General features: G+C 41.2%; 1 protein-coding gene across 1 annotated transcript; it reads left to right on the top strand.

The window, feature by feature from the left end:
* Window positions 1–291: 291 nt before the first annotated feature.
* F12 (coagulation factor XII) lies at window positions 292–21,776 on the top strand (the record flags this gene model as incomplete). The annotated part of the gene is made up of 16 exons (XM_083351098.1): window positions 292–326; window positions 396–480; window positions 2,833–2,850; window positions 5,233–5,269; window positions 6,850–6,949; window positions 7,135–7,205; window positions 7,436–7,543; window positions 7,962–8,096; window positions 11,444–11,548; window positions 12,418–12,589; window positions 13,613–13,713; window positions 13,794–14,070; window positions 15,231–15,367; window positions 15,886–16,029; window positions 17,802–17,950; window positions 21,529–21,776. The coding sequence occupies 16 exons, from the start codon at window positions 292–294 to the stop codon at window positions 21,682–21,684; spliced, it is 1,830 nt and encodes a 609-aa protein (XP_083207224.1). The 3' UTR covers window positions 21,685–21,776.
* Window positions 21,777–23,322: the final 1,546 nt, after the last annotated feature.

Raw genomic sequence — 23,322 nt, 5'->3', positions numbered from 1 at the left:
GGAAAAATATGGGGAAGAAAGGAGGATCAAGGAAAAAATACTGGATTGTGCAGTACTGAATAGATTTATATTGAAGAAGTTAATGTTAAATATGTGAACCCAGACAAGATTGTAATTTTTTAAAAAATTAATAAAACTTATATTAAAAAGGAAGGCCTCCAGGAAGTCAATATTATGACCAGAAAAGTTCTCATTATGGTCAGGACAAACACAAGAACCACAGGCTTGCCCACATACTCATGGCCATAAATACTTATGGTATATTAGGTGAGGCTGAATATCCCAACACTAATGGAGACCAAGACCCTCATGAGGAAGCTCTTATTGTGAGAAACAAACTTATGTTGTTTGATAGAAAACCCTTATGAACTAGAATCTTTATTCTCTGACTGCAGCACCATCATTTGTATCCAAAACAAGCAGAACAAGAGTAAACCTGTCAGATCCCACACGGCTGCTGTTTATTTTTGTACAAAAGAGGTATGTGAAATTTGACTTGTAGCTGAAAATCCAATACCAATTTAGTAACTGTTGAAAGTATTGGGAACGTCTGTTTTTGTCCTCAGAATGCTTTGTTAAGGCACTCCTGGGAATTTAACCTGAGGAGAAACCGGCGCTGGTATTTTTTGAGGGAAGAAGACATGACCTTTGGAAAATAAGAGCTAAATAACACATTGTATTGATCTGCAAGCCAAAGTCTCAACATCTTTAATCATGAGCATGTTCTGGGAGGGAGAAAGCAGAAGAGAGTGTGATTTGGACCTGGGCTTTGGCAAAAAGACTTTCCTCCCATACGGACTCCACATTTCTTTCCACTGCGCTTTTAATAGCCATAGAGGAGGAACCTGTTGGTAGTTTATGGGCAGATGTGGTAACATGGCAGGGAGATGTGGGCAACAATTTTCATCATCAGAACCTGGACCAGTAGGCCTCATCAGTAATTGAAAGGACATCAGAAAGCTTCTAATGAAGTAGAATATTTGTAGATCAGGGTTGAAATGAGGGGTCCTTGATGCTCTCTGAACTTCATTGTCTTTTGCAGACATTTCATTACCCAAACAAGGTAACATAATCAGTGCTAGCCCTAGAACAGGCATGTCAAACTCGCGATGTCACATGACATCGTGCGACGTATCGGAACTTTTTCCCATTGCCGAAAATGGGATGGGTGCGGTTTCTCTGTGACGCTCCGGCCCGCGGGCCGGCAGTTTGACACCCCTGCCCTAGAAGAAAGCTTCCCCTGCTGAAAACATACAACTTCAAAGTTTCTCTGGATCTTTTATACAGGTGTAGCTGGGATCCCCACAACAGGGCATTCTTGCCAATTTTCTGCTGATAGAAGAGTGCCTGGGACACATAAATAATATTCATGGTCCCACTGGGGACTTATACTAAATCTTTTTTTATTTTGGCTCCTAGTTGCCTGTTATGATTCGGTGTTTATCCCCATGGTGCAATCTCCATCCTGCTGAGTACACCTAACACAAAGACCTTTGCTTTCAGATGTATCGATCAGGAACTGTTTGTTCTGTCGAAAGCAATGAACAAAACCTCTCTATTTCATCCGTCCCTGGACACCACTATGACAGCGCAATTGCTGCTTCTCCTGCTATTTGTGATTTTGAATCCAGGTGATTTATTCTTGGTGAGATTCCAGAACATCAAATTTCATGTTTGATTCATTCTATTAGTATTTATGCTCAACTCTCAACCTTCACCTATAAGGTATTTGTTTACATGGGGAGACAGAATGGAGGCAAAATGGAGAAGGAGTGAGGCGAGGTCTAAAATCAGGAAGAATGTGATGCAGAGCTGTGTCCTGCTCCAGCTTATAAGCATCTGAATATTTCGGACCTGTTCCTGAGACTTGCCCTCAAGTTTAGTGACTCAAGCACAAGACTGGGATTTGTGAGTCTCAGGAGGCTTTTTTCTGTCTATTGTTTTGTGACATGAGATATGCTTCATTGTTATTCGTTTGTGGGAGAAAAATATCCATTATTTAAAACAATTTATTTCCTCAGCGCTCAAATAATCTATTGTGTTCAATGGCATTTGTGGACCATCCTTATATATGTTTATTACTGTTAGGGATTCTGTTTAAAAATGTGTGGAAGCTGTGTGGATTTGTTGCCGTATCACCAGGGTCAGTTAACAGCACATTCCTATCCCTTCCTCATGGCTACACCATTTTCTTAAAAGATGGAAGATTTTTAAACATTTGCATTTATATTTTGGACTCCAGAGGTCAAGTAGCACTGCTCTTAATTGTTCCCACGGGAGCTTTCATGTTGACTTTTAAAGTGGTAACTTTTCCTCCAAAATAAAACCACCCACACACATACTAAATTCCAAATAAGAATTGGAAAATTTTCACAAGGCTATTTCCTCCTGCACAATGTTGCTGCATTCTTTTCTGAGCTTTTTAAGAGACATAATAGGTATGGGTGTTTTTTTCCTTCAGTAAAGGTGACTTATCTGTGCAATTTGAAAAGTAGCAGAAAAAGGACACCTGTGGCAAAAAGGCCATTAACCTTCTCATGTGTTATATACAGGATGAAATTAAATAATAGAAATTACTGGTGGGCGGTGGTTCTGTTTCAGTAAAAGCTAGCACGTTCTCTTCTCTCCATAAGTGTCAGTCTTGTGAGGTAGTCCAGACAACAAGCACATCCAGGAATATTAACTCTGTCTTTATTGTAAGGTTATGTTAGTAGAATCTTGCAAGTCTGAAGGTACATTTCTTCCCCTCTTGCTTTTATACTCCAAGAAAATAAGGAAGGTCTCTTCTGAGACTTTTGTACATTTTCATTCTTTCTGCAGCAGAAGGAATAGGACCCGGCAACTCCCAAGGTCATTCCCTCAAACCACTACATTAAGTCATAAGTTATTTTGCTATGGTCCTGGTTGCTTCTTTCCAGCTCTCTTCTGATGAAGTTCTTGTCTTCAGCTGGAGTCTGAAGACAGTGTCTAGCAAGAATGGGAAATGTGTGGTTTCTGGTAATGACAACCCCAAATTTGGATTGCAAGGTTCCACTTCCCTGCTACATAGCAGCTTTCTCTAACTGACAGGGATGGAAATTGTACATGTCTCTGTTATGGAAGGCCGCTGAAAAAACAGCTTACAGAGACAGCTGTTATAACCTTCCATATATTCACTTACCATATTAAAATTTACAGACAGTTGTAAGATTTTGTAAGTGGACAATATTTGTTTATTTTTAAAAAATTATACAGCCGCTCATTTTATAATCAACTCTGGATGACTCCCAACAATATAAAAATCATAGTAAAACTATAAAACTATAAACAACTATAAAACTAAGTATGTTAAAAACACTGAAAACCTGGTACCAAGTTATACAGTCTCTTGGGAGAAAGGACAGATCATCCAAGTTTTATGGAAGGCTAGGGAGAAGGGTATTCCATTAGCATAGGGGCTGCCATGAAAAAGGCTTCATGGAAGGGACTAGCAGCATGCCCACTCTATCTGACCAGTTAGGAAAGGTAGATGTTCTTAGGGAAAGGTGATCTCTCAGATAACCTGGCTGTGTGCCATACAGACTTTAAAGGTGATGACCAGCACCTTGAATTGCATTCAGAAAGAATGCAGAGGCCAGTGCAGCTCATGCAACAGAGGTGTCACCTGTATAGAACCAGCGGCCTCCATTATCATGGACACTGCTGCATTCTGAACCAGTTGCAGTTTCTACATGGTTGCTTGCTTGTCTTGAAATAAAAGGGTGCTGCAAATGAATTGTAAAATACAGGCAGTTCTCACTTACCGACTGCAATTGGGACCTGCAGCTCCATTGCTAAATGGCATGATTGTTAAGTGAAACATCACACGATCATGCTGAACGCATTACATTTATAAATATATTTATATTTTACCCTCTCTCTCTATGGTTACATCCAAGTTTCCTTTTTTTATATTCTACCTTTCTAATCAACAAATCCATAAATCATCAGTTCATATTTTTTTATTTTTTCAGCAAAAAGTCCACTAGGGATTTCCAGTCACTAATAAATGTAGTAGGTGATCTTTCCCTAAACAAATGAGTTAATTTTGCCATCTCTGCTAATTCCATCATCTTCACCAACCATTCCTCCATTTGAGGTTGTTTCAGAATCTTTCCATTTTTGCACATATAGTGGTCTCACAGCAAAACCCATGTATAAAAATAATCTTCCATGGCTTTTTTTCAAGTTGTCTGACTATTAATCCCAAGAAAAATGTTCTGCTTTCGGTTATATCTTGTTCTTTCGGATTCTTTGTGTTATGTATTGGGCTCAATTGTAGCACCACGTGGTTAGCTGGAGCAGCCAACAGCTCTCCAGCAACCCAGACTCCAGGTCTCCAGTGCTGCTATTGGCTGCCCCTAGGCGGCAATGGGTTACTTTAAATCTATTGGCTGCCGCCTAGGGGCCAGGCTATAAATTGCTGCAAGCTGCAGCCCAGTTCTCAGTTCTGATCCTGCAAGCAGTAAACCATAAGTTTTACTGAACTCACTTGCTTCGTCTCTGTTCCTGTGCGAAGAACCCGCTACATAACACTTTGTATCACTGTGTGTATCTGAACCCCAAATTTGTATGTTTTTTTTACAAGTCCATCAAGCATGATAAAATGACCCTTATGTTGTCCAGATTTAGCAATATAAATTTCTGGTTTCCCCATTGACTTTGCTTGTTGGAAACTCATCTGGGAAGGTCACAAATAACAATCATGACTGTGAGATGCTGTGAATGCCATAAATGTATGTTGGTTGTGAAACACCCTAATTATGATTAAGTGACCATGGGGACACTGCAGCAGTTGCAAATTGAAGGACTGATTGTAGGCCTACTTTTTGAGTGCTGTCATAATTTTGAATGATTGCTGAATGAGGCAGTTGATAAATGAGGGCGCCCTGCAAGTTAGAAGAAAAACTAAACAAAAATGTCAAATAACGTGGAACATTTAGTAAAAAGCAGACAGCTTGTAAAAAAAAAGATAGGATAGAAAATATGTAAATACTATATACTGCTATTCTTACAAAGAAACTGGAAAGCTTTTCGAGATAGACCTTACTAAAACCACAGATGATCTCTTGGTCCCTTTCCTATTTCAGTGTACGCCTCTTAGCACCTTTCAAGATGTTCTGTTATCCTGGAAAGAATAGAATGTTGCTTTGCAGGGAACGTAAATCAAGTTTTGTAAGATTGCTGTGACACAGCCCTTTGCTCTTTTGGCAGGGTGTAACTGGTAAGCCCCACAAGGCGAAACATGAAGGTGAGTATGGCTATCCTAGTCTATAAAATCTCTGAAAGTTGGACATGATTGGAGAGAGAGAGAGAGAGAGAGAGAGAGAGAGAGAGAGAGAGAGAGAGAGAGATTCAGAGAGAAATTCAGAGAGATTCAGAGAGTTTCTTGTGTCAGTCAAAGAAAGGGAGCAATCCTATCAAGTTCAAGCTTGGAACTTCTGAGTTTCCCAAAAAAAGTTTTCTTGAGGGCTGCACCACATCTTTCGCTGTTGGACCACTACAAAACCATGAGCAACAGCAAGAAATTGGATCTTGCCTCCATCATTTCCCCATTAGAGTTGCTTGAGAGTATAGCTGGTGAATCAGGACAGCTAAAGAAAGAGTTCTGGCTAGGCCACATTTAATAGGAGTAGGAGACAGGAGCGAGGAGGGCAGGAACCAGCTGGTATGCTGATGTACCAGTAGCTGCCCAAAGTATCAGGAATAAGTCTAGGTTGCTTCTAGTATCTCCCCATCATCACCACCACATTGGCACTTAAGAAATGCAATAATCTTTCACCAGGGAAAGATGTAAGGGAGTGTAAGTCTCATTACAGGATTGTTGAGTGCTTTTGAAAGCACTGACTATTTATGGTTTCTTGCAAACATAGACCAAGTGGGGGCATTTTTGAAAATGGGAGAAGAAGGATCACTATTTATAGCTAAAGGAGGAGTGGGGGGTATAAAAAGGTAAAAGATTGTTGCTGGGAAAAGAATAACCTGCTGGTATTTTTTCCTATGTTTCTCTGTCATTTGTATTCATCCATCCATCCATCCATCCATCCGAACTTGTGAAATAATTGGTAGGAATTGAGGGGAGAGATAATAAATGATCAAAATATTTTTAAAAGAACAAATAAATGATGCGGTTATTAGAGTGAGGGTTCTAGATCCCAAATCATGTTTGCTTTCTGCAGTCTACAATTTTATATTCTCCAGCAGTTTTCTACTCTTTCTGGGAGTCATTCTCAAACTCACTTCTCATTGGCTGCTTGGCTTTGCTCTTAACTAGTTCTTATCCTATAATTTTTGATACACCCCCAAATAGTACAATCCACGCATAGAATAGAGGCATGGCAAATGGGGGGTAGGGGGTAGGGACCGCAATTCAGTAGAAATTACCTTTCTACTGAATTGCGGTCCCTACCCCCTACCCCCCATTTGCCATGCCTCTATTCTATGCGTGGATTGTACTATTTGGGGGTGTATCAGAACGGGCAGCCAATGGTGGAGAATAAATTAGCATATATGAAGATACCTGGGGGAAGAGCAGCTCAATGCCATCCATTCCTCCATGATATTTGCTGCTGGCCCTAAAGTCAATTTGCTGTAGATGCCTTTTGGGATCTGTTGCTGAGAAAATATGATGCCCTTTCAACAACTATGTTCAATGGAGTCTGAATTCTATGAAATAATAATTGCATAAAATATTTTGTCCTCTGTTATAATAAAAGGGTACATAAATATGAAGGGAAGCTAAATAGTCCTGCCAGGTCACTAGCTAAAATAGGAGAGCTACAGGGCAGCATTTTCCCACTAGAAATAGACCCATCTCCTTTTGCTTTGTAGTGACATCATCCGATGAGGAATCCTGCCATTTCCCTTTCCGTTACCAACGCAAAATGCACTACTCCTGTCTCCCTGGTGCCTTTCTTAAATCTCAGCACTGGTAAGTATTGATTGGCCAGAAAAGTATTGAATGCTCGCAGGAATAATGAGAACCTTGGGGCATGCAGGGAGCAGAGAAGAGGACACTGAGGCTTGACTGACCCTGGAAAAAAAATAATGTGCAAATTGTGGCATTGGCCCATCTTCCCTGCACACCTTGCATGAGACGAGATTCTTCCCTATCAGGTGCGCCACCACAGAAAACTATGACCGAGACCAACAGTGGAAGCTTTGTCAGAAAGAGGAAAGGCCAACAGGTGAGTCAGTGGTGTTTATTTATTTTTTAAGCCTGCGTATTATGGCCCAAACAAAGGATTTTTTTCAGGGGCGACATTCCCTATGAATGTATCTTACATGAAACCATATTTCTGATTTGGCTGCAATCCACAGTGTCAAATTTTAGCCCCATGCTTTACTGTGGTTTTTACACAGTGAAAAATCAGCTGTATCTATCAAAGGATGATGGTCTATAGTCATCTCTTTTCAGGGCACTGTGATCCTAACCCCTGCCAGAATGGCGGTGCCTGCGAAGCTAGGAAGACTGGATTCCATTGTACCTGCACAGCTGGTTTCCATGGGAGACGCTGTGAGAAAGGTATGATTCTGAAGCTATAGTCCTGTCAGGTATAGAGGTCTTTGTACAACCAAGGTCAACGTAAGAACATGGTTTTTCCTTGCTGTACCCATAGAAGCCTATGGCATTTCAAATTGATTGACTAATAGCCATAACTCCCTCTTAGAAGGACTCCTGGATTTCATAGTATCATATTTTTCTTCCTGGCAGCATAGAGAGTCCAAAAGAAAAGAGAAAGAGTTTTATTATATAGGAATGGGGTTTTAAGAAGCCAGAGAACTTTGAAACTCTTCCATATTCTAATGAGGCTATAGGCTTCCTCTGAATCGTAGGGTGGGGAAAGATGGGATGTTTTTGTAAACCTCTTTGATAATCAGGCAGTACTGCTGAAGGTTAGTATGAGCAGAGTCCAGTCTCACCCCTTGGTTTGACTTTACAGAAGGCTGCTTTGGATCACAAAGATGGTTACATATGGGTAAAAAGGAAACATGGCTGCAATATTTTCCCTCTACTGGACTGACGGAGTGTTACTGTAGCAGAAAGAAGATTCTCTGCAAGACGGTGCATGGAAAAGGTCAGAAGTGGCAGATGCAAGATATAAACCAATTATGTTGAAACAAAGGAGACAAATTTCTCAATTGCATGTTGCCCAAAGTCTAAGCTTCACTTTCTAATGAAGTAGGACCACTTGAAGATTCTAATGAAGTAAGAGTTACTTTCATATAGTAGGCAATATCAAAAAGAATAGTGTTAGCAGTAGCTGGCAGCATCTAACTGACTTTGGATGATCTCAAAAGGTTAAGCAAGATTAGGCCTAGTTATTATTTGAATGGAAGACCAGTAAGCAACCCTAGGGCTATTGTCTAGATTGGGAAGTTGAAAAAAGATCAAATTTCAAACTAAAATTAGTTCCAGAAATCAAGCTTGATCTGAGGAACTCTACCCTTTTAATGTATCAAGTCAGATGGCACCATTACATTGACCAGTAGAAGGCATCCTGTGACCAATTTTGTCTATTACTGGAATTTATCAGACACGAGCAGCCAGATGTTATTCTACCCATATCTGATCAGTTCCAATAAAGGGTGAAACTGATCATGTGGTGCTTCCTGGTGAGCAATATAACTGAAAATTCCATTCAGGATATACTTTGTAAATGACAAAAAGATCCATGCAGGAAGCCATATAATCCTCATACATGAGGACATCACATAATAGGGGTCCCCAACCCCCAGTCCATGGACTGGCACCGGTCTGCAGCATGCCAGCAACCAGTCCTTACAAACAAGCAAAGCCCCATCTGTGGTATGCAGCATGTGAAACCACGTCCCCTCTGGTCCAGGGAAAAAACTTTCTCCACAGCACCGGTCCTTGATGCTCAAAAGGCTGGGGGCCTCTGTCATATAATATAATATTTGTATCAGACTGCTATGAGGGTTTAAGGGAAGGTGGGCTATATATACACACACATGATAAAGCAGGGGTGTCAAACTGCTGGCCCACAGGCTGGATGCATCATGGTGAAACCATGCCCACCCCATTGCCAGCAATGGCAAAAAAGTCGCAATATGTCATGGCATGTCACATGTTGTTGAGAGTTTGACACCCCTGTGATAGAGCAATGACTTCTATTATAATAGTATATATCAGTATTTCTCAATCCTGGCAACTTTAAGACAGGTAGACTTCAACTCTCAGTATCACTCAACCAGCAATTATAGGAGTTGAAGTTTGCCTGCCTTAAAGTTGCCAAGATTGAAAAGTACAGGTATATGCTATTATAATAGAAGTCATTGCTCTATCATGTGTGTGTATCTTTCAAAAAAATCCAGAGGCTATTTTGAAGAAAAAAAATATTTTGGGCTTCATTGATCTAGAGATGTTTGCGTGAGAATGTTCTTACTCCTTTCAATACCTACCATCACTTCCCATCCTAAGTGTCTCTCTTCTTGAAAAAAAATCTTTTTCTTTAAATTCACTAATGAGAAATTCATGTAAAAGTCATCCTGCCGGATCAGGCTACAGTTCCTTCTAATCCAGCATACTATGACACACAGTGGCCACTTGGATGCATTTGGGATGCTCACCAGCCTGGATTGGGTGGTGATAGTCCCCTTCCACTTTTACTTCCCAGGACCTGCATTTAAGGCATCCTACTGCCCATGATTCAGAAGGAAGTAAAGAGTCACCCGTGACAGTGGCCATTTAGAAGCTGATGTTCCACAAAGCTGTTGAATCCCATTGTTGGCAGCAAATTCTGGCACTAAATTCCATACAGCTTAACTGTGCTATATAAAATATTTCCTTCTGCCGTTCCTGAATAACTTTGACAAGAGAGGGTGATAACCTTTTCTCTTGCCTTATGATCTCTGCCAGGCATGAGTTTACTTAGCACACCACGTCTCTCCTTGTTCTCTTTCCTTCCAAGCTACAGTAAAGAGCCATGCATGCTGCATCCTTCCTCAGAGGGGAGCTGCTCCAGCCTCCTAATTGTTTGGATTACCCAGTTTTGCACCTTTTCTAATTCCATGAAACAACTTTTAAGGGGCAGGGACTGCGCTCCAAGTGTGATCTCACTATCTATTTCCTTTAGGGCACAGTTCTATTGGCAGCTGTATGTTTGAATCCCTTCGCAATACCCCAAGCATGGAATCTGCACTCTTTTTTTTAACAACAGCTGGACATTTTAAAAGATTGCTGCAATTTTGCTATGTGCATCTGTGTGCAATGTGTACTTAGGCCCCAGTATTACAGTAATGCTATTTATAGATCATGTTTGCACAACATTACTGAATAAACTGATTTTCTTGGTTTATACAATATATTCAATATATTGAATTGTGAGAGCCAGTTTGGTCTAGTCTCTAGTGGTTAAGGCTCCTGTGTATTCACCTTCTCTCTCTCTCTCTCTCTCTCTCTCTCTCTCTCTCTCTCTCTCTCTCTCTCTCTCTCTCTCTCTCTCTCTCTCTCTCTCTCTCTCTCTCTCTGCCATGATGTCAGCTTGGGCAACAAGCTGGTCAGTCAATTCCTGTTGCAACTAACAGACATTTAGTTGATCTAAAGAAATGGACTCTGCACCCACAGGAAAAATGCTAGGAAGAAAAAAATATAGAGCTGGGTTTACATAGCAAATTAAGCCTCAAAATAAGTATGCTCTCATGGAGGTTCTCTACCACCTCAGCTTAATTTTGTCCTTTTTTTCCCTGGGTAAGTGGGCAGCATAAGAACAAGCACCCATTAATTAATTTTGTAAGAAAGCCTCTGAATGTCTAAGTGGGCCAAAGACATATTGGAAGTACAGAGTGTTGCCTTCCTCTATAATATTAGTGTTGAAAGAAAAATCTTCATCAGGGTCCAGTCAAGCCGGGAATAAACAAAATGGAGACTGCTTAGGAAAGAAGATTCAGTTTATTTAGTTGTCAGAAACTTCAGTGGCTGACAAAATGGAGCTGGGAGTGGCTAGGTTTTTATACCTCCTTTGGGCTTTGTGATTGGAGTTGTTCCTGTTTGAGGTTGTTCCTGTTCCTGTGCAATGAACTTTGACCTGAGATTAGTGTGCCCTTTCGGTATTCTAATGGTGGTGGGTTAATCCTATTATGTTCTAAAGGTCATGTCTTTAGGTTTTGAGTGGGGGATGTAGATTCTAGGGGTCTTTGTCTTTCTAATCCCATCAGCTCCAAGCTGCTGGCTTCCTACACTGGTTTCCCCCAGTTTTCAAAATAACATTTTATTTTAATATAAAAGAAAATATAAAAGAAAAAGTAATGAAATAAAATAAATCAAATCAGGAGTGGCAGGGATCCTGGAAGGCATCAAGGAAAGTGGGCTTGTTGGAGATCCAGGTGCTAAGGAACCAAATGTGAGCCTACCATTGCTTGAGTTGACAGCTTCTTCTGTATCTTTCTCTTTTGGGACCCACAGCGTGCAGAAGCAACCTCTGTCTGAATGGAGGTCAGTGTGTACAGCTTGGCCAGGACATGGTCTGCAGCTGCCCTGAAAAATTTTCTGGGCCACTGTGTGACATAGGTATGTTTACAGTCTTATTTTTCATATATCCATCTTCACAGCACTAAAGCTCTGCTAGAGAAAAGGCAAAGCATTGGCAGATATGTCATATGCCAGCATAAAATAAAATAACAAAGGTGAAATTATGAGCCGACTGAGAGAAAACAACTTTTTTATATTTCTGTCTTGGTTTTGGATTCTGGAGTCGTTGCAATTATATATTATAGTTTCCTAGGCTGATGTTATGGATAGATGGGTTCCCGCTGCTGGAAATATGGTAAAATCAAAGAAAATTTGAATCCGAGTTGTGGGTTGTGAGTTACTCAAGCATGTTGTGTTCATTAAATATAAAAGAAGAGGGAGAGAACTGATTAGGACAATCGATGCAATAGAAACTTTTTAAAGGGACAACTTTATTCCTCCGGCCCAGCATTAGCTTCCACTTGCTGTAAAGCTGTTTCAAAGAACAGAAAAATCAAGCCCTAGCACTATTAGCAGGCAGCAGAATAATTGCCTCAAATGGAAAAGGCTGGCAGTTCGTAGTATAAAATTTTGGCAAGTAAGGAAACAGAGGCATTTGTTCCATATTCCTGATCGGATAGTACCTACTTGCTAATTCACCTGCTAGCCAGTCTCTATATTTGGGTCATCACTTCAAGCCAGGGACATTGTGGGGAGGGGTTATTAAGAAAATCAAGATCACAATCTTGGCCACCATCTTGACTTTTTTTTTTGAGCTCTCCCTGTGGGTGCCCCTCTCTCAAAACATTTTGAGCTGCCTCCTTTATGTCACCCAAAAGGCTGAGAGCATTCTGAGTCTTAAAGGAATCAGACTCCTAACATTTTTCTTCAACATTTTACAATCCATCTCTGATCTCTTCATGCCCTAGATCACACTGAAACCTGCTACAGTGGTAATGGGCACCTATACCGAGGCATGGCTCAGAGGAGTTCCTCAGGGGCACCTTGCCTGCCCTGGGACTCTCCGATCCTGCTTATGGAGTATTCCATCAAACTCAGGAATGCAGTAAGCCTGGGCCTAGGGGAGCATGCCTTCTGCAGGTGAGACAAAGTTTTAGTGTGGACTTTTCCCCACTGGTGAGTTGAAGGACTATCCACTTACCCTTGAGCTGTCATAAAACAATATCGCCCCACTGCCAATCTTCTTTTGGTTCTGTTTCAAGTTGCTGCGGCCACTTCACTACCCTCTAAGGGTGACCAACCCAAACAGAGTGTACATACTTTGAGGCCATCCTTGAAAGGTGTCAGAATAAGGAGGTAAATAATTCTTCTATCTAGAGTATGTTGACAAGGCACACGGTGGCTCAGTGGGTTAGGACGCTGAGCTTGTCGATCAGATGGTCGGCAGTTTGGTGGGTCGAATCCCGATTGCCGTGTAACAGAGTGAGCGCCTGTTAGTCGTCCCAGCTTCTGCCAACCTAGCAGTTCGAAAGCACGTAAAAATGCAAGTAGAAAAATAGGGACCACTATGGTGGGAAGGTAACAGCGTTCTGTGCGCCTTTGGTGTCTAGTCATGCCAGCCACATGACCACGGAGACGTCCTCGGACAAGTGCTGGCTCTTCGGCTTTGAAACGGAGATGAGCACCGGCCCCTAGAGTTGGAAACGACTAGCACGCATGTGCGGGGGAACCTTTACCTTTACCTTTTAGAGTATGTTAGCTAAGGATGGCCTAAGTCAGTCTCATCAATGAAATGAAGATCAATAGAAGGCAACCTCACTGGAGCACAAGAAAAAAAAGACACTGGCAGGACATGGTTTATGCAGTAGTTAAGAGGTATAAATGGGGAAAGTAGATCCATTTAATGAGAATCAAAGAGGGAGACAATATATTGTAAGCCACCCAGAGTTACCTTGTGGTAAGATGGGCAGTCAATAAATTTTATTTAAAAAATAATAATAAAAAGTAAATAAATAAATATAAGAGAAAGCAAATATCCAGGGATGTTCCTAAGCAGTGGAACAGATTAAAGAACATTGAAACTGTTAAGAGACGGAAAGCTATACTGCATTGTAATGAAATGTTAGTCTAACTTGAAAAATCCTAAACATTTTCTTTGGGCAGAAATCCAGATAATGACACCCAGCCGTGGTGTTTCTTGCTACAAGACAGACGAATCACCTGGGAATACTGTAACATTACCCGCTGTCATCCCCAAACTGCTGGTAAGGCAAATCATCCTCTCTGAAATAGCTGAGTATGGTTGAACTGCAGATGTGAATGAGTCAGGCGGTTTTTCGCACAGGTGAACTGATAACAAAAGCGACAGGAGCACGACCTCTGGAGGAGATGACCATGAGCCACATGGACAGCAAACCCTGGTCTGACACTGGGACAGCACCAGTTTGTGGACAGCGCTATACAAAAGTCATTTCCTCACGCAGCCGTATCGTCGGGGGTATGGTGGCGCTTCCTGGTGCCCATCCCTATCTTGCTGCTCTCTACATTGGAAAGCAGTACTGTGGAGGAAGCGTCATTGATTCCTGCTGGATCCTGACTGCTGCACATTGTCTGGAATTCAGGCAAGTCTCAGGTTTTTTTTCCATGCGATGACTATTACTCACCTGTTAGGAATTTTGGAATTTCAGCAGCATCTTACTGATGATCTTGGTCAGGGGTGTCAAACTGCCGGCCTGTGGTCCGGATGCATCATAGCAAAACCATACCCGCCCCATTGCCGGCAATGGCAACACGTCATGTGATGTTGCAAGTCTGACACCCCTGATCTTGGTGACTAACCAGGCCTGTGCTGTAATAGCCAAGATAGACTGCCAGAAGCCGTCCTAATTACAAATTGTTTAGGATCTGCCTGATTCAATAGCTAACAGGCAGCCATGAATTTATTTTAGCTGTAGTGTAACTCCTGCACAGCCAGATGCCCTATTCAAAACCACATTCTACCTTAGCTACAAGTTCCTGATTAACTCGAAGGACAACCCAGGCATTTAACATCTGACAGTTATCTAAGCATTGGATTACTGTTGTGTAAACAAAAGTAGCTGACTGTCCCTGCCCCTTGGCCTAAGTAGATGAGGCCATTAGTCTAATTCAAAAGCCCTTGAAGCATTCATTGGACATCTTTGGCATTACTGATTTTTTCCTTTTTTCATAGTTTGCTACTTTGGGTGGAGAGATTAAAAGAAATCACTGCCCCCCTTCTAGCTTTGGCCCTGCCTTTTGTCCCCTGCCTCAAAAGACTGTCTACTTCTGCTCCAGAGAAGTTTTCCATACACACTGCTCTCATACACACTGGTGGAGCAGTGGGCTAATGCCTCCTTAAGTAACACCAGCTGCCTGCAATTAGTGCAGGTTCGCATCCCACCAGGCTCAAGGTTGACTCAGCCTTCCATCCTTCCGAGGTAGGTAAAATGAGGACCCAGACTGTTGGGGGTAACAAGCTGACTTTGTAATAATGCCGCTTGGGGTGTGTGTGTGTGAAAGCCCTAATAAGCAGGCATATACATAGAATGAAGGCTACTGCTAAGCACATTGATTGTGTTTAGATTGTAAGCCGCCCTGAGTCTTCGGAGAAGGGCGGGATATAAATGGGATTTTTTTTAAAAAAATGTTGGAATCATGGGGTTTCTAATTAACACATCTAAAGGTGCATTGTTAAAGGCTCCTTTAGAGAATCTAGTCCTCACCTCGAAAAATTCTGCTGATCATACATTTTGTACTCTAGGCCAGATGTGTCTAGAATTTCAGTGGCGCTTGGCCAGATCTTCTACAACACCAGCACTGAAGGCACTGTGAAGTTCCAGGTACAGAAGTATCAGGTGCATGCGAATTATTCACAAATAACTAAGGAGCATGACATTGGTGAGGAACTCTTCTTTTAAATCCAGCCCTCAAGGGTTACAAATATCTATTCCATCCATTCTCCCCAGCTTTGTAAATGAATATCTCTCAGCTTCCAATGTCACCAGATTCAGTAAAAACTATGCCTAGTTCATCTTAGATTTTCCACCAGGTGTTCATTGCATATCTCAGTTTCCATCAAGGGCAGAAGCAATTCAACCTCCTGATGGATGGGCGAGGAATCGGTGGAATTAGATTGCCCATGATAGCCGGGTCTGAGTAGAGTGGCACAGTTTTATTGTTGGACCCTAATCCATGCAATGTAGCTCTAGCATGCTGCAGTAAAAAATAATGCTGGATTTTGGCAGAACTCGTCATATGCTTCTTGAGGGAGGAATCTTATTTCAGTCTAAGCATCCACGTCTTCAGCCATACTCCACCAGGAGCAATACCAGCCTTTTTTTTCTTTCATTCAGTCTGCCTGCTTCTTGAAATCCTCATATTTGAGCCCTAATTCAGTTTTGGCCTGTTATCCTCAGCTCTGGTGCAACTGAAGGAAAAGTCCCCAGGACGTTGTATTGAATTTTCAAACTCTATTTCACCTATATGTCTGCCTGGTTCCTTGGAGGCAGCTGATAGCAGTGAACGCTGCCAGATTGCAGGATGGGGACATATGTATGAAGGTAAGGAAAGACTGGTAAACAGATAACAGATAAACAGAAGCTAGACTTAGAGGGCGAACAGATTGGCTGACCATCATTCTACTTCAAGCATCGTCCAGAACTTTATTAGGGGAATAGTATGTTTTCTCATTTTGTCTCCTGCCTCTTATAATGTTCCTGATGAGCCTATGTAACCCAATATTGTGTTTGCAGATGCAGAGCCAGATACAGTGTGTACAGGAGAACACAAGGGCCATAGCCTTCTCATGCTTGTGTTTTCCAGTAATTGGCATCCAGATGCAACTTGCTTTTGATTTAATATTAGACAAGGCATGTAGCCATTACTTTGATGGAAGCAGAACAAGGTAGGGCTTACAGATTGCAATTTACAGAATGGTTTTTCCAATCTTAAACTATACCGGTACAATGACTCAGTGAAAACTGCTGGTCTTCTGCTTTCAGGTCTAGCACACAATGTCCTCGAAACAGTTTTCCACTCTGACATTTCCTAGAAAACAAGTCCAGTTTTGCTAGTTAACAAGTGTAGGAATACTAGATTGACACATCTAGAGAACACAATGTTGAAGAAAGTTGCCTTAAAAAGCAGCAGTAATTTCACTTGCTGTCTGGTTAGTAAAAACATTTCCTGAAGAACCAAACTAAATTCTTGCTTACAAGAGTCGTGGTTTGAGGCTGTCAGCAATCATATGTTTTTGCAATGGCCATATGGTAAATGAAGTTGACAGGGCCGAGCTGACTGAAAGGGGATCATTTTTTTCCCCCAGTGATAGATCCTGATGCTGAACACTCTCTAGGAGAGCTTCCATGTAGTGCAGTTTCCATTTTTCAGTCTCCTCCGAGTGTTTTCACACGTTTTGTTTTGATTGCTTTCACTCCTGGAGACTTCAGAATTCTGAGAACAGGCAGAGATTATGAGGAGCCGACCAGTTCTCTTTCTTATCAACAAATAGAAAAAAAGCAAAAAGCATCAGTGAATGTCCCACCTTCTCTGAATTAAAGCAGTTCTTGGAGTAACAAAAACTCCCCTTGTCTGTGTTCTCTGTAAAAAGGAAAAAGGATAGCACCCATCTCTTCCCAAATTGCTGTCTGAGCAATTTGCAAACCTGACCTATGGGTATGAAGAAAAAGCAGATTGGACACCCAGGTGTCCTCCTTCCTTCTCTTCTAGATAGATTTAAATTGAAAAGTGTGTTGATGGCATACTGCAATTTTGCATCCAGGTGTTTTCCTTAACAGCTTCATCCACAAATGTACGTTTCACTGAAGAGCCTCTGTATATGTGTATGTGTGTGATTGGGAGAGAATAATGGTTCATTGGAGCCCAGAAGCTGGAAGGCATGATGAGACAAGACCTTGGTGCATCCTATTTAAAGATACAAGGAATGTCAGGCAGGGCTATTTTACAGAAAGTGTGAAGGAAAAACCTGACTAGAGAACTAAGACCAAATTTGCTAAAACATTGCATATGAATCCTATCAGAGAGCTCTGAATTCAGGCCACCAGGCAAGACGTCTGGTGAATGGCAAAACAGCTCAACTCCTAGAGTGCTGCAAATAGGAAAGCAGAAGATTTGCCCTTTGAGCTGCATTGCAGCCAGGCTAGAAGAAAAGGGGGTGATCAAAGGGGACAACTTTGTGGAACACAAGTATGTGGCTCCAGTACCAAAACTGAATAAATCCTCAGAGATCCTGACATCTGACAAAAATCGGAGCAAGATCTCATGTGTGTCAATGTGCTTCTTCCTTTGACTTCTCTCTATTATTCCCCTTTAGGAGCTGACAAACTCTCTGTATATCTGCAGGAAGCAGATGTGCCCATCATTCCCCATGAGCAGTGTCATTCCCCAGAGGTACATGGGTCCAGGATTACCCAACACATGCTATGTGCAGGATACCTGGATGGAAGAATCGATGCATGTCAGGTAAACCCATGGCTTTTTTTCTCATAGAACGTTCAGAACGGAGTTCCGGCACCTTTTTTGGATGGAACCTTGTAGGGTAGGCAAGGCGGGTTGTATGACATGTGTGAGTTCCGGCACCTTTTTCTTTTACAAAAAAAGCACTGGGGAAACCTATTTGAAGCAAAGGCAGCTTCCAGAGGAGCCTTCTTGGAAGTTTAGCCTTTGGGGCAGAACCTGTCAAGTGGACTAGGAAGGAGGGGTTTTTGTGTGAACTTCCCATAGAGCCACACATTTGGTGCCCCTTGTTCAAACTTTGCATCTCAACTCAGAATATACTGTATGTAATTATTATTTTTACTTATTTGTTAAATTTATATGCTGCCTTTCTCACAAATTGAGGTGGTGAGAATAGAATAATATAGATTTGAAGAAGAAGAAGTTCCATATTGTAAGCTAGATTTCAAAGCTAGTCTTTCTGTAGCACTCTGTAGGACCAATAGGCCTCCTTGCCCTTCTCTCTTCAATGTCATTCTTCCTTCTGAAGTTCTCAGCTAAATCCCACCATATCAACAAAATTACAACTTTGTGGGGATATCAAGAAATGCTTATCCCAGTTCAGGTTCTTAATAGCTGCTTCAGACAAAACCTACATAATACAGAGAAGTGAAAGATGGGTCTTTTCCCATAGTCAATTGATGTGCTATTCAACTATCTCTGAACTGTCAGAAAACTCTCAACATGTGAAATCTTCTCTCCTCATTGTTGAATCCTATCCAGGATGTACTGCTCTGCTTTCTTACTGGGTAGTAGCATTCTGATTTTTTACACTTTCAGGATTGCAGGGTGGGATAGGAGCCTTGGTGGAGCAGTGGGCTAATGCCTCCTTAAGTAACACCAGCTGCCTGCAATTAGTGCAGGTTCGAGTCCCACCAGGCTCAAGGTTGACTCAGCCTTCCATCCTTCTGAGGTAGGTAAAATGAGGACCCAGATTGTTGGGGGCAATAAGCTGACTTTGTAATAATGCCACTTGGGGGGGGGGCAAAGCCCTAATAAGCAGGCATATACATAGAATGAAGGCTATTGCTAAGCACATTGGTTTGTGCTTAAATTGTAAGCCGCCCTGAGTCTTTGGAGAAGGGCGGGATATAAATGGGATTAATAATAATAATAATAATAATAATAATAATAATAATAATAATAATAATAATAATAATAATAATAATTAATAATAATAATAATAATAATAATAATAATAATAATAATAATAAGCCAACAGCTTATCCCTCTAGCTTTGTGGTAATTTCCCTTTCTAAATGTCATCACCTGGTAGGAAGCATTGTCTTTATTTATCAGATGAGAAGACCTGTGAGTTTACCATTGGTTAAAACCAGGGGTCTCTCCAAGTACACCTAACAACTGACCTGTGGGGTCATGAGTGCTTTACTGGATTATTCCCCCAGTAAACTGATTTGTTTGATAGTGGTTTCAGTATTGTGCTGGCTCAGACAGAATGGGGAACCTGTTGATATATGTCACCCATGTTGTCCATGATCTCTGGAAATTTCCAGCTTTGGGGCTTTTTTTTTTTGAGTCTTCAGTGATTCATGTCTGCTCTGATAAGGATTCTTAGTAAATCAGAAAGCTAAGAGACCGAGTGGGCCTGATGATCCATCTAGTTGTTGCTTCTGAGTGATTGTATAGGAAACCAGTGGTTGGAAGGATATGCATAATTCATTGTTGTGGTTGTATCATTTCATGGTATAGTTTGGATGGATTGCTACTCCTCTCTATACCAGTTAGGATAATCTGACTTCAAGAATCAAAATGAGTTCTGAAAGTTTTGCGGTTTTCTGGTAGATATGATTGGTGCTCCTGGTGAAGCCATGTGTAATTGTGAAATGTCTGATGCCCCTAACTCATATAGAGCTTGGTTGACTGAGGAGCCTAGACCAAAGCAATCAAGGGAAGAGGGTTCAAGTGTGAAGGCAATCAAACTCCGTCAAGATTATTTTATTTTTTATTAGTCCTAATAAATATCCTGAATGCCATGAGAATAGAATTTTTGTGTAATAACAAGAAAAATGCCCAAAGCATTGATGTATTTGGTTAAAACATTAACCTCCCAAATAATTGTGAAAGTCAAGATTTATTTTTTGTACATTGGATATGCTAATTTTGCATTTGCAATAATTTATTTTACATTTTATTGCTCATTTTATATACTAGAGCTTTACTTCTTGATCAAGAATTCCATTTTTTTAAAAAAAAACAAAAACTAACAGGTTCCATGACCTGAAAAAGTTTGGAAAAACCCTGCTCTTAACATTCAAAACTTTACATCTGATTATGCTGAACACATATATTTTGTTTCTCTCCAAAATGTGATTTGGCAAGGTGTTCAATTTGCCAGTGATTGTCGGTATTGTCCTTCATTACCAAATTCAAATATTTCCAAAAGTAAGGACAGAACAAAATGGGTGACCATAAAAATTGAACAAATAAATAAATTTTAAAATTAAATAGATTTAAAATTGATATATAATTAAATAAGTTCATATGATTAGTCCCCATGTATTTAATTTTTCCCCCTTCCATTGTATTAAATGTAAAATGTGGAGACAAATTTATGGTCTCAGTTTTAAGAACCATTTAAAAAGTAGGATAGTGCCACATTAACAACAACAATAAAAAACATACTTTCTAGGTTTAGGGGGTTCAACTAACACTTTAAAAAGATATTGTCTTTCCCATTCTAAAGATGTGAAATATAAAGGAACATTGGACTATATACTTTGGTTATGTTCATCCTTATTAGTACTTTTTTGGCTTAATATTATTATTAACCAAGTTGCCAATACTAAAGACGTGTATTATTAAATTATATTTCCATATTTGTAACTTCTGTGTTACAAATGAAGAGCTTTGCACACTCTGTAGCAGAAAGGATGATCTTATATTCTTGGAAGAATGTGTGTGTACTCTAAAAGTTGGTCTCAAAAGTTTGAGGAGCAGAAGATTATTGTATCCCACTCTAGCTTCATGGATTGTTCACATTAGAAAACAACACACTACATCCTTAAACTAAGAGTAAGCAGGAATGGCAAATATGGACCTAATATTTCATTTTGCTGAAGCATATGCATCAGTGTTCCTTCAGATTATCCTGTTTTATCAATTATTTGTCCCTACTGTTAACAAACGTATTTGATTTATCTTAAGTAGAAATGAAGAGGTACAGGATTATTGCATATCTGCTGTTCTGAGACTTTTGCTTCAGTGAAATCAGGCACCCTTTTATGGCTTTCTGAGGATGTAAGAAAAGGTCCCCCTTCAGAACAAGCACTGCAGCAATTCCGTGGAGAGGGCAGAGGCAGGGTTCAGGCCAGCCCTGTAGGGAGTCTGCTTTCAAAACAAAATGGCTGCAACCAGAATCCCCACAGCCAGGAGCCACAAAATGGTAGTTTATTCACTGGGTCTCAGGAAGTAAAGGGACTGGAACAGTCTTCAGCAGTCTACCAATTTCATTAAGAAAAGTTGAAAAGGCAACACATTTAATGCCATCCTTTGCTGATCTATCTTTCTCCCCTTCTGTGTTTCAGGGAGATTCTGGTGGGCCCCTGGCATGTGAAAAGCAAGGCAAGGCTACCATCCATGGCATTGTCAGCTGGAGCACAGGCTGTGCCCAGAAGAACAAACCTGGGGTTTACACCAATGTTGCTCACTACCTCAGCTGGATTCAGAGTAACATGCGTTAGCAAGGCAGAGAGTGGAAAGCCAGTGAAATTGAAATCCAGGGCCATGCAGCAGCTCTCCCCAGGGGTTTGAACATCTTTTTCTCTCTTATTTTATGCGCAGTTCCCTAGGCTAGAGGCTGAACATTACAGAATCAGAGGATACCAGTTGTGTGGGTTATTTTTTGGGGATAATAAACCATCCTGCACCAAATGTTCAGACTCCATATTGTAGGCTGAAAAGATCTTTACGGAGAAAATGGGGGGGGGCTACTGCTTGAGACATACTGCTCCCCATCTCTGCTAGGAAGGTATAAATGCCAGATGGGTAACTGCCTGCACTGTCTCCCATTTGTTCTCCATGCCCAATACATCTCAGCAACAGGCATCTCTTTGGTGGTGTTGAAAGAAAAATCATCATTCTAATAGTGGTAAAGGTAAAGGTTCCCTGCACATGCGTGCTAGTCGTTTCCAACTCTAGGGGCCGGTGCTCATCTCCGTTTCAAAGTTGAAGAGCCAGCGCTTGTCCGAGGACGTTTCCATGGTCATGTGGCCGGCATGACTAGACGCCAAAGGCACACGGAACGCTGTTACCTTCCCACTGCAGTGGTCCCTATTTTTCTACTTGCAATTTTACGTGCTTTCAAACTGCTAGGTTGACAGAAGCTGGGACGACTAACAGGCGCTCACTCTGTTACGCGGCTCTTGGGATTTGACCCGCCAAACTGCTGACCTTCTGATTGACAAGCTCAGTGTCCTCTAACCCACTGAGCCACCGTGTCCCCTAATAGTGGTGGGTTAGTCCTATTATGTCCTAAAGGTCATGTCCTGCTTCTCTGAAGGCATTTTGGCTGAAGGCATTTTGCCTATGAATAGGTGGCCCAGTCTTTCTGAATAGGTTTGCATTTCTACAGAGATAGTCTGCTCAGTTTCTGCCTGGTGAAACTTGGGCAGAAAAGCCTTCTAATATTTTCCCCCCTCCATTATTCCTTTGGGGAAAATATAATATTCTGCCTTTTTTAATATTCTCCCAAAATATTTCCTTCTCTAGCAGGGTGGGTGGGTGGGTGGGTGGGTGGGTGTTGACTTCCAACAGTATCATTCTTCAAGAGACACTGAAAAGGTGAGTTTTTACTCCAATGGATAGAACCACGAAATGTGCTCGGGAGGGGGGGAGAGGGAAGAAATGTCTTTTTTTTTCAACAGAGGTTATTAATTTCCATAGACTCTGAACAGCAGAGGGCACCCCAGGTCCACACTAATTCTGTAAGGAAAATCAAAAGCATGGAGGGCAAATTTGCTCTGGTCCAGATGAGAATCTCCTGAAAGGCAGGCTTTGTTGCTTATTTCATAACATAAAACTAAGTCTTATGCTTGGAGAAGACTATGTAGGGTTTATGAGCTAGTTCTTTTCAAGTAACTGAACGCTGTCACCCAGAACATGGATGGTTCTCTGTCCAGAGAGCAGGAAAAGGACATAAATGGCAAGAAAATGAAGGAATGAACATACATTTTATTACAGTCGTAAAAGTTAAAGCAACCAAATACAATACGAGAATGCAGCAAAATCTGATAAATTAAGTAAATTACTTAGTTCTGTTATTAAGGATCGACCCAGCCAGACCTTATGGCTTGGACAAAGAATTTAGCAAATATATAAGT

This window comes from Vipera ursinii, assembly GCF_947247035.1.
Source record: "Vipera ursinii genome assembly, chromosome: 2".
Classification (NCBI taxonomy): Eukaryota; Metazoa; Chordata; class Lepidosauria; order Squamata; family Viperidae; genus Vipera; species Vipera ursinii.
The sequence above is the reverse complement of the archived record's forward strand: the minus strand, read 5'-3'. Positions and strand labels throughout refer to the sequence as shown.